The 18,701-nt window shown below is 36.6% G+C and overlaps 1 protein-coding gene across 1 annotated transcript in view; it reads left to right on the top strand.

The window, feature by feature from the left end:
- PRKN (parkin RBR E3 ubiquitin protein ligase) overlaps positions 1 to 18,701 on the top strand; it is a gene marked incomplete at both ends in the record, with an annotated part of 576,161 nt that overhangs the window by 117,263 nt on the left and 440,197 nt on the right. The window contains 1 exon segment of the mRNA XM_080341443.1: positions 7,690 to 7,808. Within this exon segment, the coding sequence (XP_080197569.1) occupies positions 7,690 to 7,808 (119 nt within the window).

Genomic DNA, 18,701 nt, shown 5'->3' with positions numbered 1-18,701 from the left:
ATCTCTGACAGTCAGTCTACATTTCACAAATCACAACTGGTCTAGATGTAAATATGATGGAATCTGAAACAATGTTGGCTTAATGTAATTTTCAGCCTGCTGAAAGACTTCCTGTAGCTGTGTCCTCTTTTAAATAGCTGAGTTAAAGGAAAGACTCGGTAATCATTATCATCTCTATGAAAATGCAGTTTAAATGAGAACAGTGGGTTAGCTCCTAATATCCCTATTCAGATTTTACTCACTTAAACAGTCATAGGGATGATAATGGGTGTTTTGACTGATTAGAGATTTCAGGATCAGGTCTATAGTCATTATGACTATGTTTTCTGATTAACTAGTCATGCATATCAGAATAATTGGTCTGTGCTATCACTAACATGTATAAAGCTCCTGCGGCATGTTCATCATTAACGACACAGAAAAAAACAGCGATTCAGTTCCTAAGGAGCTTAAAAATCTAAAAGGGGAGACAGTACATAACACTAGGATACACATCGGAGAAAGCTACTTTCTCTTTTTATGTAAAACACTAAAGGGAGAGAACAGTTTTAATATTTTTTATGATGAGATATTTGTGAGGAAATTAGCTTTGTAGAGGTAGAAAAGAGAGAGGGTGTCTCACTGGGATAAGAAGACAAGTCCTGACATGGATCATAAATGAGCAGCCTTTGGCATTTGTATTTTTTTGGCCAGTAGAAGGAACTTAATGAACTTGGCAGAGAAAAACACCAAGCATTTTACTAAAACTAGCCTGTAATAAATGGCTTTACCTGATGATATTTGGAAGTAAAAACTGCAAAATAAGGATTGTTCTCTGAATTCCTACTAAACCTTTTAAAATTACACACCAACACAGTGTGTGCCTCATACATTTACATTGTATATATATGTATAATTCACTTATGTACAAGTAAATACATATTTGTACACATTAGCCATGCATATAAGCCTGATCCCTGTTAAATGTACATTGTTTAAAAGTTACCAGTAATGTTGGAAGCATAAATTGCTTTTGAAAGTGGAACAACAGATTTTGTCTTTCAGACCCACTACTGCTTTTTAACTGGGAAAATTTTATCTCAGACTTCTGATATTCAGGTTTGGGTAGTTTATTGTGTATTTCTCTAAAACCTAACAGGAGGAAGCAGTTGGTCTGATCTTATATAACCTGCAGTGTGGCTTATTCAAACTTTTGTCATTTCTTTTACATGGCTAATTTGAAGATCTGCATCAAGAAAAAGCTAATATAGAAACTACACTAGAAAGAAAAGCAGAATCTGAATTAATAGCAGAGGCATTGAGAAAGATTTTAGTGGAGACCAATGAGAATACAGGAAACCTGTCATCTGTGGATCTTGGATCATTAAACTCTAAGCTTGCAACATGTGGTATTAAATCAAGTAACCCCCTCAATTTTTCCTTTGAGATTTTATAGCTACCCATGTTGGTACTTTTCCCCTTGAATCCTTGGCCTAGTGACTCCATCTCCAGAACCCTTTCTTTCTCCTATTTTACTTTGATCGTTCTACAAACTTTTTCACAACTTGCTCATTTCCTTAGAAGGCTGAGCCAAGGTTAGGATGATGGACCCTAGACCTTAGACACCCCTGAACACAGATAACTAAGCCAAAAGTGGAGATGACAGGGAGAAATGCTTGCAGAGAAGCTTATGGAGAGGGAGTTACAATACTCAGGATATTTCTGTCTTGTTACAATACTTTTCTCTTGAGCTTTCATCTCCCTATTGTAATATTGCCCTCAGACACTTTAGCTATTTCCAAATAGGAAGTCATTAAGTTTCTCTAAGAGTTGCACGCTTCACTTGGATGAAAACATTGATAGAAAAACTGGCAATCAGCAACACAGCACCATCTTAATTACATAGTATTCGTTGTGATTCTAGCTTGGAATTATTTCTCATCTCTTGAAGGAGCTATTAAACATCCAATAGAGGTGCATTCAATGTAAAATATACTAGAGAATAATTATTGTTGTTTCTTTTCTTGACCTATTATCCATTCCTGAATGACAGGGATGGTACCCCCCCAGGTCGGAAGGATATTAAACTTACAAAATTGATCCTTAACCCCATCTCTGATAAGTTAGTTTGTGCAATTCAGTTTACATAGGGCTTAAACTCAGTTTTTTTGAGACATTATTTCTGGATATTAGAAAGGAGATGTGATCAATTTAGGTTAATATGTTACTTTATCTCTTCTGTAATGTTATTTGATGGTTAATATAGAAAGATAATAAAAATTGAAATAATTTATTTTACCACTGTACGTTGACCTGAGGCTATAACATATTACCAAAGCTATCTTGGTAGATTGGCCTATGCATACTTCTGCTTTGAATTCTGGAAGGTCTTGGAACGTCAGTAGCTGTTCTTGATCAGTTAGTTTCTTGCTTTAGGTTTTACTACAATTTTTGTTAGGAAATCTTTTGCTTGTAGTTTAAAAACAGAAACAAAAACAAAACAAGAAAAAACCTTGAACACCTCAGACTTATTTTGTGCTTGCTCCTACATGGATAATTCTAAATTGGCTGCTTTATGAAACATTAGTATGTAATAATTTATATTCTTTCAAAGTAAATGTCTTCCTTATTTAATGGAATCTCGGCACTCTTGGAATAACATCTAGAACTCACAGGAAATAAATAATATATAGGAAGAATAGAGGGGGCATCTGGTGACATTTTTAAAAAGTAATGGGAAAGACTAGGAATTTTGAACTAAAAGATTACTTGAAGTTCTTGAAAATGCTTCAAGGCAAAATGTAACACTTGAATACCTGAAAGAATCCAAGAACAAGAGTAAAAACCAGCACAAATTTATCAAAAAAACCCCAGATCTGTGGGGAGAAGAAGTGAACAGATAACACATATTCACCAGTGTAAGGTTTCAGACAATTTAGCATGATACTGTCATTAGCAAATTAGGGGTCTGAACTTAGATAAAAATACAGTAGGGTTGCTGTCAACTTGTCTCCTAATAGGTGGAGAATAGTTGTTAGTAGTTCATCATCAAAATGGAGGGTTATATTGAATAGGTCTGCCCTACATCTGATATTAATCAATATTCTCATTAATGATCTGGACAATGGAATAAACACATTACTTATTAAAGCTGTAGACATCACCAAGCTAGGAGGGACTGTGGATAAGCTGGAGAACAGCCTGAGAATATAAGATTATCATGACAAATTGGAAGTACAGTCTGGAGAAAACCACCATACTGCTCAGTAGGGGCCAGCACAGGGTATTGCACTTGGCTGGCAGTGTTCAGCAGCACAAATACAGAATGGGTTACAACAGATAAAGTAGACAAGGGTTTGGAGGTTCATTTTAGATCATAGACTGAACAGAAACCAAAGGAACCAATTAAGTTATGCCCATAACGGTAAGCAAGATATTATATAGGAACAGATAAGCAGAAGTATAACCTTCAAGATGTCTTAAAGAAAAAGAAAGAACCCTATTGTGTTCAGAATTAGAAAGACTTCAGCTGAAAAGTTATGACAAGGTTAGGAAGCTGCACCTCACACTATTTAAAGAAAAATCCAGGAGAAATGTTTTGAGCTCTAGAGAGTATAACATATAACAAAGGAATGACCATCTTGGGTTTGACTAGCCCATGAAATAGAAAACCAATACAAAAACCTTCTGCAAATAAAAAGAAAATAAATTGGTTTCCATATCTTCGGTGGAAAGAAGAGGATATAATTGTTAAATTTCAGCACAGAAAATTAAATGTAAAAATAAGGCATGTCTTTTTAAAGATAAAGATATTGAATTACTAGAACAGAAGACCAGGGGAAGGAGCTTATGGATTCTTTATGACTGCAGAAGTAAACTTACAGTAAATTAAAGTTAAATATTTGTAAACATAATGACAGATCCTTATTGCATTATCTTTAAGGATAAGAGACGCAAAGTAAATGGCTTCTCAAAAGACATGCTGATGTACCAGCTGGTGTGGGAAAGCTAGAAGAGAGTGTTCAGACCACCGGATGAATCATTGACGGTCAAAGGTGACTATTATGGGACCCTTGCCCCACAAATAGATATTTAGCATATGGACCTCAAAAGTGAGATTTCAGATACAACACATTTGGTTTTCCCTCAGTTTTCCTTCACCCATCAATGTATGTAACTGCAAGGAGGACTAGTAGTTATGATTTTATTTATTTATTTATGGTGTTAACACTCACGTTCAGTATCAGAATCAGCATATGCAAAGGGACTTCCTTTTTTTTTTTTTTTTAAACTTGTAATTTGCTGCATCTGCACATTCTTCCTGAATGCCAGTACTTGCCAGTACTATAAAATATTAATGTGAAGCTTTATGAAAGCTTATAGACCATGACTGAGTGAGAAAAGTTGAGGTTCTAAGGTTGGTGCTGCAGGTATTTTAGTGATTACTGGCAGGGTTCCATAATTACATTTCTTGTTAATATTGCTATGTCAAAGCTGGTGCAAAAAGCAGATTTCTTTTTTCCTGTTGCTTTCAGTTCCCCTCTGAAAATAGATTCAATGGGATCCAGTCTCAGCCAAGGGCCATGCTAAAATACACAATGACATTAACAAGTCAGAAAAGATGCTGGCCATCAGTATTGTACTGTATGCCGACTTTTAGTATCTGCATTTTTAATTCATTCTTTGCTCCTGGTGATGCTGCTCAGGCCATACACCTAAGGAAGTAACTGCACTTTGTGAGAATGAGATGAGCACATCTGCATAAAATGGTGAATGGATTGCTGAAAAGCTCCATTTACAGTTTCCTCCTAAAATCAGAACATTCCTCTTGTTACATTGTGCCTCTCCAGCAGCCTTGCCATAGCAGACATTACCGAAGTTATTCTGCGTCTCTGAATAGATCTGTGCTGCTTAACTGCTGCAGACACATTATATTATACATTTGTTTCTTATATTTCAAATTTGTACATAGGGGATGTGTTTAGGGGTACTTTTTATATTCATGAAAAAGGAAAAAAATGGAAAGTGCTAAGAAAAATGAATATTGAGTTAACGTAGTCTATTTTTGCATGGAGTAAATATCAAGCTAATGCATAAGATTTATCCTCTATAGTAAATCAACAATATGTTTCATTTTAGGCCTCTTCTGTGACTTCTGTTTTTTACTGCAGTATTCAGTCATGCTGATTTATGCCATGCTATCCTGTGAATCTTTTGCAGAGTATTATCCAATAATGTAATTTTATCTTTGGTCCAGATGGAATGAGCTAAGAACACAAAGCAGGCAGAAAGCATGATTCCTGAGACAAGCAGTTTACTTTTTGAAATAAACTTGGTATAAAATGTGAGACAAGGACACAAGACATTAGGGAGTGGAAGACTGGATCAGGAAAGGCATCAGCCCAATTAACAAAATATTGTATTCTGTAAGGGCTTATGTACTCATTAAGATGGTTCTGTTTGACTGGAAGGGTTTCATTAGTGTGATGGCAGGAATCCTGGAGAGTAGGACCAAATTAGGACAGTAAGTACTAGGAACAGAAGCAGCAGTCTCCTAGTCTCATTAGACCACCCATATAAGAAATCAGAGCAATGGGAGAGGACGAGTGATACCAAAATAGGTGAAGGGCTCTGGTCTCACTTCCTGCACTTGAGATTGAGTCAGGAATAAGGGGCTGAAATAATCTCGTTTATTGTGGACTTCTGTTAGCAATAGCATTCTTGCTTACTTACATTGTGTAGTATTTCCTTTCAGTTGTGCCAAAGGTGTTGTCTTTTTGTTTTATTGATTGACCTGCTGATCCTGCGTAGAGGAACTGCCAAAAGTAAAATTCAGTAATTTACAAGTGTACTCCTCCTCAGCTGCTATGCTGTAGTTTAGATTTTTGTTGTGGATTCTAGCTCAAATGGAGTAAAATCTGGATGTGTTCTCTGTTCTAGTGTTAGGAAGCTCAAGCAAAATATGAGTGATTAGAGATGCAAATGTCCAAAAATTTTCATATTTAATTGGGAATCACCTCTCAACATTGTACCATATATTAAATAATTCATCGCATGCCTTTTTTCTTTAGTGGAACTGTTTTCATCTCACAGCTGTTAGAGACTGGTTTGAGAAGTGTGCTCTCAATCTTCTGAGTTTCACTTATATAAAGAGTCTGTATGTGTGCAAATGTATGAATGTGTGTTAATTTAAAAAACCAATCACTTGAGTTCTGTTATGATTTATGTTCTATGGTGTTTACTGTTCCCCAGGGAAGCACAATGAAAATAGGTGATCGATCAGTTGACTAAAACTGATATTAGAGACATCACTGATGTACTCTTATGTAGCTTATGTTTATGAAAACTTGAAAAAGTTTGAGATGCTTATCCTTTCCATGTGTTACAGTTTTTTTCTTTTTTTTTCTTTCTTTATACATCTTTGAAGACATCTAAATCTTTTTTTCTTAGAAAAAAAGCTTTTTGGACAGCATAGTTCTCTGAAGTTGAGTTTTGGAAACTAATTGCACATGTATAGGACACGTATGAATAGGTGTACCATGAAATTGGTTAGCATTTTCATTGTTAGAACACAAGGTCTTACCCTTATCGTGTGAAGAACATGTAAAAATAAAGCAAGTCAGTCACATTTAAAAATTTTATTCCAGTTCATATTTACTGCGGTACCATGTTAGGAATCAAATATATTTAGAAAGTATCTTGTTGATAAATGCAGGCGAAATAGAAGAATGGGGAAGAAGACAGTAAAAAATTTCTGATCTCTAAAGGACTGCTGTTGATTCTAAAGTTCACCACTGCTAGTGAGTCACACCTCCACAACCATTCCTCTTGATATTGGGACAAAATCTGGTAAAAACAATATTCTGATCACAGTTCAACTTCTGATAATAAGCTTGAGTGTCTGAACTTGGAGATGGCTAGAATAGATTAAACCCATGATATGAATATTCCATCATTTTCTGAGGAATAACGATAGCCTTCCTAAAAAGTGGTTTAATCAAAACAGGGATCAGGATTGCATATGAAATCAAATTCATTAGCATTGCCCCAGGGTTACACAATTCTCTGCATATCATCTTCTTTTCCATAGTTGCACAGAACAGAATGTGTTTCATTTCATTTTCCTTGAAAAATTTACTTGGCCTAATATCTTGGCAGCAGTTTACAAACTTTGCTATCTTATACTGCTGCCAGCAAGAATAAAGGAACTGTTCCCAGTCTTCCATGAATAAAACTAAATTTGCTAAATTAAATATTTGTTTTCTTGCTGTGAAATCAGTCTCACTAATCTTTTAAACTTCATCCAAGGAAATTTTCATGCAATTTGAACTCACTAAAACTTGCAGCTAGACAAATTTAGACAGGAAGTAAAATGCAAATTATGGAGAGCTGTGGTAATTAATCTCATACATCACTTGCCAAAGATTACAGTTGGTGCTCATCAGTGATAAGCTCAAACTCAAGACAGGATGCATTTTCTGGTGGTTACAGTGTAGTTCACCTAATAACTATTGATCAAGAAGCAGAAGTTACTGAGAGGTGTTAAGAACTAGACCAGGCGAGGTCATATGATCACAATGCTCTCTTCAGGCTTTAAAATTAATCAACTTTTTTTTTTTTTACTTATCACTTATAAAGCCAAATAGAAACATTTCTTTACAGTTTGTTACTGACTTCCAGTATATAGCATTTTTTTTTTCTTCCTGACAGGTGCAGCTAGTTACAACAGTTTTTATGTTTTTTGCAAATATTTCTGCCAAGCTGTGAAACCTGGGAAACTGAGGGTCCGCTGCAATGTGTGTAAACAAGGAACACTGACATTGACAAGGGTAAGCTTTTCTGCTTGCTTGTTTCAAGGTTTTGAAGTATATGGAAATGATAAATCTAATTTTATCTATTTTTGCATACATGTGGCTATGTATATATGTATTTCTACTTAAATATTTTCTTGCTGTTTATGTTGAGTAGAGTAACTCAAAGGCTTGTGAAACCTTCATTGACTTATCTCCATTATTTGCAGAACACGAGGAAAACATAGCATACTAGAGCTCAGATCTTGTAATGATGTTCTTAACTTTATATTTTAAGGACTAATGATTAACCTGGTAGTAGGCACAATCTATAGAACTTCATGTGTGCTAAAGGGTTGAAATTACAGAAGCTAAAACAAAGCCTGGAGCAGTTTTTGAGGCCACAGAGAGACTTGAAGTCAATGTCCTTGATTAAGGAATGAGACAAGGAGGGATTGAAGGTCTGTGTGGTTGAGAATATTAATCTCTCCAGCGTAGACGCCACATTAAGTCAAGGGAAAATTATTGTGCCAGGACAAAACGTTAGAGGAAATCTGTCAGGCTTGGTTTGCATCCTAAAACAAGAGAGTTTTGTTTGACTTGAATGTGCAGTAGTATGAAGCTTTGCAGGTATTTCAGTGGTTGTGCTACTGGACACTCAGAGTCCTTCTCTCATAAATCACACACTACATGAGTTTGAACCTTGTACATTGCAATGACAGCTCAGAACATGTGTCCTCTGCTAGACCCAGTGGCTTCCTTTAGTATGCCCAGTTTTGGAAATGATGCCTTTCATACCTGTACAGTTTGGTTTGGAATCATTATGTACCTTGTATTAAGTAGACTTAAATTTAATAACTTTTCAGTTTTTACAGATTCTGCTAAATAGTGTTCTTCATTTTGGAGACTTAAAAAATAAAATAAGTCTCCTTATTGCGTTCCAAGAATACCCCATAACTCCATGATAAAATAATAATTTTTGTCTGTTTAGTTTTAAAGTAATACTTGACTATGAAAATAATTTGCACTTAGGGTTTTTGTTACTTTTTCCCCAAAACAAAGAAAATATTTTATTTTGTTTTTCATCTCTTGTTTGATCATTGCACAGTAATTGAGAACCGTGAGTATGCTTTTCCAGCAGTTTGGACTAGCAGTCCTGAGGACTTCCAAAGTGCAATATGGCCACACTTATCACCATGAATGTGCTGTACAACAGTCATTTTGTTTTATAAATAAGTACTATCACTTCAGTCCTGAGGTTATGAAGATTAGGTGCAGATTTGACATGTGCCTGGCCCTTGTGACCTCTCTTCTTCTCATTTTCTGATCCATCTTCCAAGGAGACAGGAAATAATTCCACCTGGGGAAGGCTGAAGTATGTACTACACCCCATTTATTTTTCAGTACTCTGCAGAAGCCTCCCTGCATTAATGCCAGGCAAAAGTGTGGTCCTCCGAGCGAGTGGATTGTATCTACTCTGCTTTCTTTGATACATTGCCATCTACAGTATGGAAGTTATGTCAGACTGACAATGTTGCTATCAATCACTTGACTTCTGTGCACATTAAAAAAAAAAAAGTCATGTAAGTTAATACGTTACCCCAAACCCTCTATCTTGTCCCTCTAATCCCACTGGACTATGCCAGCGATTGCTGGTAGGCATCTTCTCTACTGGTACTACAATTATTTTTCTTTTATAGAGAAATGAGTCAAAATACAGTTGACATAAGCAAACTCTGAAAAAGCCACCATACTATGGATTTTTCAGCAAAGCCATTTTTAAAAATATCTTGATTTTTTTTTTCTTATTCTCTGTAAACTGTGCCTGACCTTTACCTGGCAAGTTTCTTGAGAAGCTCTCTTGTGCCATAAGCAGCAAAGCACCATGTAAGCCAGCATTTGTTACACTAATTCTTTTACTGAGATGAAAGTGAATACCTGTGTAAAACCCACACAAAGCTTTGGACAGCCTTAACTTACTCTACATGCTAATCCTTTTCCTACCTAAGCCACAAATGACCAACCTAATTAAATTGAGCTTTATTTTTTCATGGTGTGTTGACTGACATTTTAAAATATTACTTATTCATTTAAACAGTCTTATTCTAAAACCTTATTTAACTGCCATGCCTATTTGCATAGCATTATTTTCTTATACGATGCTCAGACTAAATTGATGATACTATGTCTATGAAATTATAGAGCACACTGTTTTGATTTTTATCAAAGACATCCATCTAAATATTAAATTTGTAATTTTCCAGTTGACACTTAAGTCGGTGTTTTATGAACATTTCATGACCTAATGCTTTTTAAAAGATATATACTAGATTGATTTAATTACAAGAAAACACCAGTCATTGCAAAAGTATCACCTCTCCATAGTTTATCTAATTAATCAAGCACAAATCCATGTCTGGAAAGACGGGAATGTGCGAGTCTTATGTAGACCACCTACAAGCCTGCCAGCAACTTTCTTGAAATAGCTTGAAGATTTTACCCATTACTTTCTCCCTGGTTTACATATTTTGTTGCTTTTAAGCTTTTAAAAATATTTATTTCATATACAAACAATGCTGGAATTTGTTTCAGTGGCCATGATTCAGCTAATTAGAGTATTCCTCTTTCCAGAAAACAAACAAACAAACAAACAGCCCCCACCCTTGCAGTTCTTTTTTTGAAGCTGTAGCAGTGGTAACATTCACATTAACTCCATAGTGGAAAGGAAAATGCATATCTGCGAATGCAAGGCCTGATTCTGCCAACTGGCATGCACTAAGCTCTACACACAAACCACACTTTTTCAACATAACTGACTCTGTCACATAGTCCTGATATACAGGTCAGTAACATTTGACTTGATATCTGTTTGTCATAACACAAAATTCAACCGGAGTGAGAATCTGGGTTGAAGCATGGTAAATTGACTTTAGGTCTCCCCACTCGGCCCCAGTTGCTGTGGTGAGGACATTTCTATGGCAGGCACTCATGATTCATTACTGTTTGGTAATTCTTCACATTCTGTCGTTGGTAGTGCTGGCTGAGCTTTCAGTATGTCCTCTATTACAAGCACCAAAGGTGTTTTGCACAACTGCTTCTATAGTTTTCAAGTGTTCCTTATGGCTCGCGTTATTATTTCAGATCTTTTCAGACGTGGGGAGTTATATACGGATCCGATTTACCTCCCTGAAGCTGAGATGAAACTTAGTTTCTGTCACTGACAGCACACCTGGATTTCATCCAGCAGCTGGTGCACACAGGCCTGTTGCTGTCCCTGCCCTGTGCATTCCGGAGGAATTCATGGCTTTTGTTAGACTGTCTCTGACGCAGAATTGCTCTTTCATCATTTGTCATATTAGGGATATTGCTTTCATCTATTGCCTTTCATCTTAAAACTAGTAAAGACATGGGCATCTGATGAATTTTGTTTCTCTCGCAGCATGAAAAGCTTGTCACTTAGGTAGCTTGTCAGTTAGCGCAGGCTATGTGGTACATCACAGTTCTGCAAGGGAAAAGTGCTGGTGTCCTCCGAGTGCTTCCCAGTGACTGACAAATAACAGGTCATAGATCGTTTAAGTGGTCTTCCTAATAGATGACACTATAGTATCTTGAATTGATACTTTCATATTTCATAGGAAGAAAGATCTTTAACGTGTTCTTAGAGTTCTTATGTCCTAACTGAATTTTAATAGAATTATTCAAATAAAGTGCTTTCTTTTTAATGAATACAAACTTAGCAGAGATTTTCAGTAATATCAAGTAAAAAAGCACCTTACTTTTGATCTCCCTTTTTTTAATATGACATTGTGAAGCTCCATTCCACAGCGCACCACCTCACACCACTGCTCATTTCAGATTACACATTATTCCTGGAATTCATTACTTACATCCTGGCTTGGTGACAGAGAAAGAAAAGAGCACCGCTCACTGCATGGGAGCAAGGCTCACTGAAAGAGAAAGGGACAAGTGGCACCTCCACAACTGTCGAGCCCTTACCACTGCTGAGTCAGCTTCTCCCCTCTGCTGGTTACCACTGCTGGGGTGATATTGCAAACAGGTTACAGAAAATCAATTTGTCCTTTGAAGATAAACTGCAAAACAAACTTCACCCAGTGGACTGCAACGTGATACAGAGTGATCTCATTCACAGGCCAGGGAGATATTAAAAATGTGATTGAATTATTGAGACTGGATGATGTAGGTATTTGCCCCTCCTAGATGACGTGTTTGCTGTGAGAATAAAAATATTTTTGATACCTTTTAGCTAACACACGACAAACACTATGTGTTAAAATACTTATATTGAATACTATACACAGGAAAGTTACCATTGTAATGTGGTAGAACATTGTAATGCTCCTTGGTAGAACTAATGAAGGCAAAGCAACTATTCATTGTTGGGTTCCTGCTAATGAATTTGTTAGTACAAAGATAGCTCGATTTCCCTGCATTTGGCTGATAAAAGTAGTACTTACAGGAAATTACAGGTATTCAATATATGTGCTTCTTTCCACATAAATAATGAAAAATGTCTCAATTCTGACATCTAAATTACCACCACTGGTCACCGATGTTAATGTTGTTTTGAGAAGACCAGTGCAGAGAAAAAGAGGTCTCGGAACTCTTTTTTCTCATGGTTTCCACAGAGTCAGGAAATCCTTCTGCATTAGTAATATTAAGTCATCACACTTAATCATAAGCTTATTTTTTTTGTAGTGAACCAGTATTTTTTGAGAGTGAGGGAACATCTCAAGATACAAGTATATTATTCTGTTGTATAGCACAAGCCCAGATGTGCCCAGATCCCAGTGAGAAATCAGGCGTATTCCGATCTTTTCCCTACCTGCTCCACAGGCAAATGTACTATTTTGTGCAATCACTTCTCTCCTGATCTGATCTGACAGTGACAGGCCTGCTAAATATGAACTGCTGAGACTCCTCGTGCAGGACCATATTGTGATAGTAAGTCCTGTCTCCTAGTGGCATTTGTAGTTCCTGCACAATTCCATGCTAAAGTAGATACAAAACCTTTACAGGTCATATGTGTTAAATAGTTTGAACAGTTTCCAATAACAAAATCTGTCTCACAGAATTGCAGAAGACGATCCTTTGCCATCATAGCAAAGGAGAAACTATCACTAATTGGCCTGACCAAGGAAGCTGCTATTTTTAGTACTTTTACTGTAGTTCCATAGATGTCATGCATGTAAGGAATTTCTGTCATCTAGGCTTCCTTATTGCTCTCCTATTGCTTGCAGTGACTTGGAGCAAGGCATGAGCGTTACATAAATTTAGTGCTGAGCTGACTCAGAATTACTGGTGGAACTTTCATAAGAAGGATCACATGGAGTCTGCAGGTCTGATTCTGCCATCACTCAGCCAATGTCTTCATTGCTTTTAGTAATATGAATATCAGAAGAAAAACCAACCAACCAAACAAAACACAATGCCCACATTTCTATCTTAAAAGGTCTGTTTTCTTTGATGATATGCTAGATTCTGCCCAATCCAGCCACACCGTGGGGAGGCTGCTCCAATACCTGTTTAAGATACTATGGTTCTTATAGGAGTAAGAAAGCTCAACACTGGGTGACCTCAAAATTATTTTATAACTATTTTATTCTGTATTCTCCACTTCTTCCTTTGGCTCTGAGTCTCACTTCCCACTTGACCTTGTAAAGGACAACCTCACTCTTTCGCCTGCATTACACCATGACACTGCCATTGCGGCTGGCCTCCAAAGTGCCAAGCTCCACCTGAAGACAACAGCCGGGAGAAAACAGAAGACTTGATATAGTTTTATACAGGCTTACAGCTACCTCTTTTATTTCTTTTTCCAATATCCCTTAAGACAAATTTCAGTACATTGGACATAAATTGTTTAATTTATCTATATACACTAAATGAAAACAATACGTACTTGATTTATGAAGAAAATTATTCTATCCATTCCAAAAGACAGGAACAGCAATTCTTTCATGCAAAATAAACTATGCAAAGAAAACAGTTTTGCCTCTGTGTTGAAAAAAATAACATATAGGTTTTTCTTTCATTTTAATAGGAGAAGAAAGTATATTTTAACTCCTAATTTTATTAGAAGCTCTGAGATTTCTCTGCATGATTTATAATATTTATTTCAGTATGTGTTTTCAGTGAGATGGCACGTTATAAAATGTCTTAAAAGCTAGAAAAAAAACACCAATTACTGGAAAGAGGGAAAATTACTTCATTGTTATGTACCACCTCAAGTCAAGCTGTGAAATAAAACTGCCCATTAATGTGAAGCCTAAAGTAGGTTTCTCCAGCCTGGATGACAACAGTCATAGATGAAAAGGCAAACAATTACCAATTTTACTTTCAGGTTAGACTTTTACCTGAATCAAATGTCTCATGAACCCTTTTTGCTAGAGAACATAGATGTGTCCCTAGGAATACGGGTGGTGCTCAGTGTATCCTGTTCTGGTGGTTGCTGTGGTATCACAGAAGGACAGACTCACAAACTGGTTGAGGTTGGAAGTGACCTCTGGAAGCCATCTGGTTCAGCCTTCCTGCTCAAGCAGGGCCACTTGGAGCCAGTTGCCCAGGACCGTGTCCTTCTGAATATCTCTGGGGATGGAGACTCCACATCCTCTCTGCACAACCTGTGCCAGCACTCAGTCACCCTCGCAGCAAAAAGGTTTCTCCTGATGTTCAGACAGCACCTCCTGTGTTTCAGTTTGTGCCCGTTGCCTCTGGTCCTGTCACAAGGCACCTCTGAAAAGAGCCTGGCTCTGTCTCTAGTACATCCTCCCTTCAGATATTTATATGCAGTCCTGAGATCACCCCTAATGTATATTTCAGTAGATCACTGAGAGCCTGGGACTGGCTACTGTGCTCAGAGTAACACTTGTTTTGTCCAAAATACAAGATGCATTTGAATTGCTTTTGTGTAACATTGCACATTCTCTGAAACATAATCAAGGATCTTTTGATAAATAGATCCTGTATTTCATAACACCTCCTTCTCCTGAAATCCTTAGAAATTTGGACCACTTACCATTGGGTGGCATGGGATCACATATACATATACACCAGATTATGGACTTTATCCGTTTCATTCTTTTATAGGTCTTGTGCTATTTCTGTTCATGTTTTTTATAGGTTTTTGTTTAGATGCATGAACCTTTCTGGGGTGATGTGATAGGTAAACAGCTTTATTCAGCTTTAGTTTGGGCTGTAACTGGAGAGGGATAGCTCTTTCCCTCTGCTGGTATACATGCAGACCATAGGATCACAAAAGGGTGCTATGCTGGCCAGAGACATGAAAAGGGAGCATATCTTTGGGTTACAACTTTTGGCACATTGATTATTGGCAGCTCCGTCTGTCTCTGTGCAGTATTCCTCCCCTCAGAAAGGCCCTCTCTAAAGTTTCTTCACCTTTCATGCTGAAAGGAGAGACAATGAGTGTTTGTCAGCATTTTAAACATTAGAGCCGTATCTACTCGGTTGCCATCTTAAGCTGGATGTGTAGGTAAACCCTTTTTGGTGACCCCTCCCCATATATTTATCTCTACCTTTTGGATCCCTTTTTCTACTCGGTAAGACCATAATGTGCTGTGGATGGATGCTGAAATGTATTACAGTACAAACAAATCTTGGACTGTGACACTGGGTTTTTTTCTTTTAATATGGCAGCTGCCACTGAGATTCAGATGTCCCAGTGCAGAACTCTTCTAATTTGCTTTCTTTATTAAAGTACAGCCAAACTTCTGTCTTCCCAGTAATATTCCTTAGATAGCTGTGGGTACAGAGAGACCATGCTTGCACTACATTATTTCAACATTTTTCATAATGATGAATATTAAACAATTCTAAAGGGTCAGTAATTTTTTCCTAATTTTTAAGGTGCTGGAATAACCAATGCACCAGCTGGCTCAGGAGGAAAAAACCCCTATATTTACTTAGTGTATTGTAGTAGCAGAAGTAGCAAATGCCAAACTATTTTCTTAAAAGTGTACCTTATCTCAGTTAAGAAGCTGATGTAATTTCTATAGCATTATTATTATATTTTGATATTCATTATTGCTATTTAAGGTGATTAATTAAAAACATTTTAAAGTAACTGTTTACCTCTAAAAGAACTATAACCAGGTCTCTATTCTACCTCATTGTAGAAGAAATCCCTCCAAATCTGTGCATTTTTCCCTCATGCCTGGTGTTCGTTGTTCTTTTGTTTTGTTTTTGTTTATTTGTTTTTGTTTTGTGTTGTTGTTGTTGTTGTTTTCAGAAAAAATGTCAGAAAATCCCATCAACTCTTGATGGTGATGTACAAGATCATTTATTGCAGGTGGATTTTAAAAATAAACTGATGTTCCTCACTCTCAGGCTTTTGGAATAGTGTCAAGAGACCTTCTTTTTCTTTTTTTTTTTCATTTTTCTCTTAATTTACCTGCAGATCTTGACCCCACACTAACAATTCTTTAACGTGCATTCATAGTTATTGTGTTGATGTTCTAGTATGTTACACCTGGTTTCACCTTCTCCCTGTTGCTAACCCAATTAAGAAGAACGCAGGACGAGGCTGTTCAGATTCTAAACTGTGATCAGAAAGAGAAGCCAGCAGGTCACCTCTTTGGTTTTGCTGTCACCTTCTACCTCAGTGCTGCGTTTTTGCTAATGTAAAAAGGTTTCCTGAAATTCAGAGCCAGTATTGAGGGCTAAGATGACTGACTTTGGCATTTTTGGCAAAACAGTAATTTAAAGAGGAAATCAGAATCTATAGGCTTTATTTACTTCAACTAGAATTAAATAGCTAGATTAAGGTTCTTTTAACATCTGAATTTCTTTTGTCTCTACAAATTGTGTAGTTTTGTTTAATATATTTATACTATGCTAGAATTTTTTTCCTTTAGTTTGACTCCAGTTTCTCTTCTGCTTTTACCTCTTTCTAGCGTATCTCAATTTGTAAATTCCATTAAAGAGAACTGACATTTTGTAGCTTTCTTATTTAAAATATAACTGATAAACTTGCATCTTAAGTTTGTGCAGTGAGCAGAATCTTCCTGTATACTTCAGGAAGGCTGCATAGTTAGCTATAATCTATTTTTTCCTTTGTTCTCTGATAAAATTACTTAAGGGGCCTGAGTATTTGTGTTTAGCTGAGGTGAGAAGGGGGAAGATGAGGTGGAAGAGTAAAAAAGAAATAGTTTATTTTTTGCTAGTACAGATACTCATTTTGTGCTGGCTGGCTGTGTTTCTGCATGAACAGTAACACGTCACAGGAAAATGGAGGTAAAATTGGGTATGGATCCTGTTATATTCTGATAAAATCATGACTATTCTTTCCTAATGCTAAATTTGTTGAATGCCAGCTCGTCCATAACTATAATAAAACTAACTAATGCATAAATGAATTCTGGCAATTTTAAATAAAATTTTAAAACCTGATATGACAGGGAAGAATGCTAAGAGGTAACCAAGTGTGTAAACACTAAATGAAGGATTATCCTTATTTGCGAGAAATCCATTCCAGCGAGAAATTGAATTGAAGGCTTCTCTCAAAAAAAAAAGGGCTACTGTAGCTAGTGAGCCAAATCAGCACCTGATTTTATTCCCTTTACAGTAATAAGCTTATGTGAGACTCATAAACAATATACAAATGAGTATGAATGTAACTGAGTACTCTCTGTTCCCTCCTCTTTATAGATTCTCCTCCAAATAGTAAAATACTGATTATGCCAAACTTTTAAAACTGGATGTGATCAAGCACATTAAGACCGATGCAGTTCATTTGTAAGAGCATATTGCATGAACAGCCTCACCTCTTGTCTGGTATTTTTACTTTGCAGAAGGATTTCCTGTACGAAGTGCATAAGAATCATATATGCATAAAATGACTAGCACCTGTAAAACAGTAGATCCTGTATTTCTTACTCTTTCAACTGAAGAAAGAAGATTTTGCCTGATCGGTGAAAACAGCTGGTCCAGAACCTTGTCTATGTCAGTATCTTAGGTGACGTAGAGGTTAAAGATAAAGAAAAGATCACAAACCTCTGTGCCACTGATGCTGAATTTTAATGGGCCTCAGCAATGTGTAGCGAGCAATTTCAGAAACGAGACCTGTAAAGAATTAGACTGCAGCAATCTTGGCACTACCTTACTGTAAATAGATGCATCTGACTTAGGAAAAAAGTTTGTATTAGATTTACCTGTCTGTATGTACTTTAGTTAAACATAGATGTTCTCCAATTTTGTAGTGTGCATAGATCCAAAACCTACCGGTGAAAGCTAAGACAGTAGATTAACTTCTGGGACAGGCTCTTTTTAATAAGTAGACTCTAAGCTTCCTGTACTGTCAGGAAGGCAGACGGTTTCTGTGTACAGAGTGTTTCCCTAAATGCGAGGTCCTATGCAAAAAAGACAAGTATTGTAGCAAGTGGTATAGGACCCCACCACCACCAAAAAAAAAGAAAAAAGGAGAAAGTGAAGGAGAAAAACATATAGATTCACTCCTTTTCAAATGCAGATTGTTGAGGCTAGAAGTCTATCACTTAGTCACTGTGTTCTCTGTTTGACCATATGGCTGCAAAATCTAGTGAAATGATATAAAAGCCCTAGTTCTCCTCCTGAAAACAAAATGTAGCAGAATAAAGTGGAAAAAGGAGAGGTTTTATTTTATTAATTCTTGTTATGCATTTTAATATGTTTTATTTTCAGTGGTTTTGATATTTTATGGATATCTATCTCTCTGTATTTGACTCAGTTACTCTCTTTGTCCGTGAAATATGTAGGATGAAATCTCTAAGGATGCCCCCAAAAGGATTTTTTTAGCTAGTTCCAGCACTCTTATAGGTGTACTCTATACACAACTAAAACTCAGCAGAATGCAACACGCCTATTAACAGGGTATCTCATATTTCTGAAGAAACTGGAAGCACACAGGTGGAAACAAAA

The sequence above is a fragment of the Nesoenas mayeri genome (assembly GCF_963082525.1).
Source record: "Nesoenas mayeri genome assembly, chromosome: 3".
Lineage (NCBI taxonomy): Eukaryota > Metazoa > Chordata > Aves > Columbiformes > Columbidae > Nesoenas > Nesoenas mayeri.
Note: the sequence above shows the minus strand (reverse complement) of the source record. Positions and strands in the feature narration are given on the sequence as shown.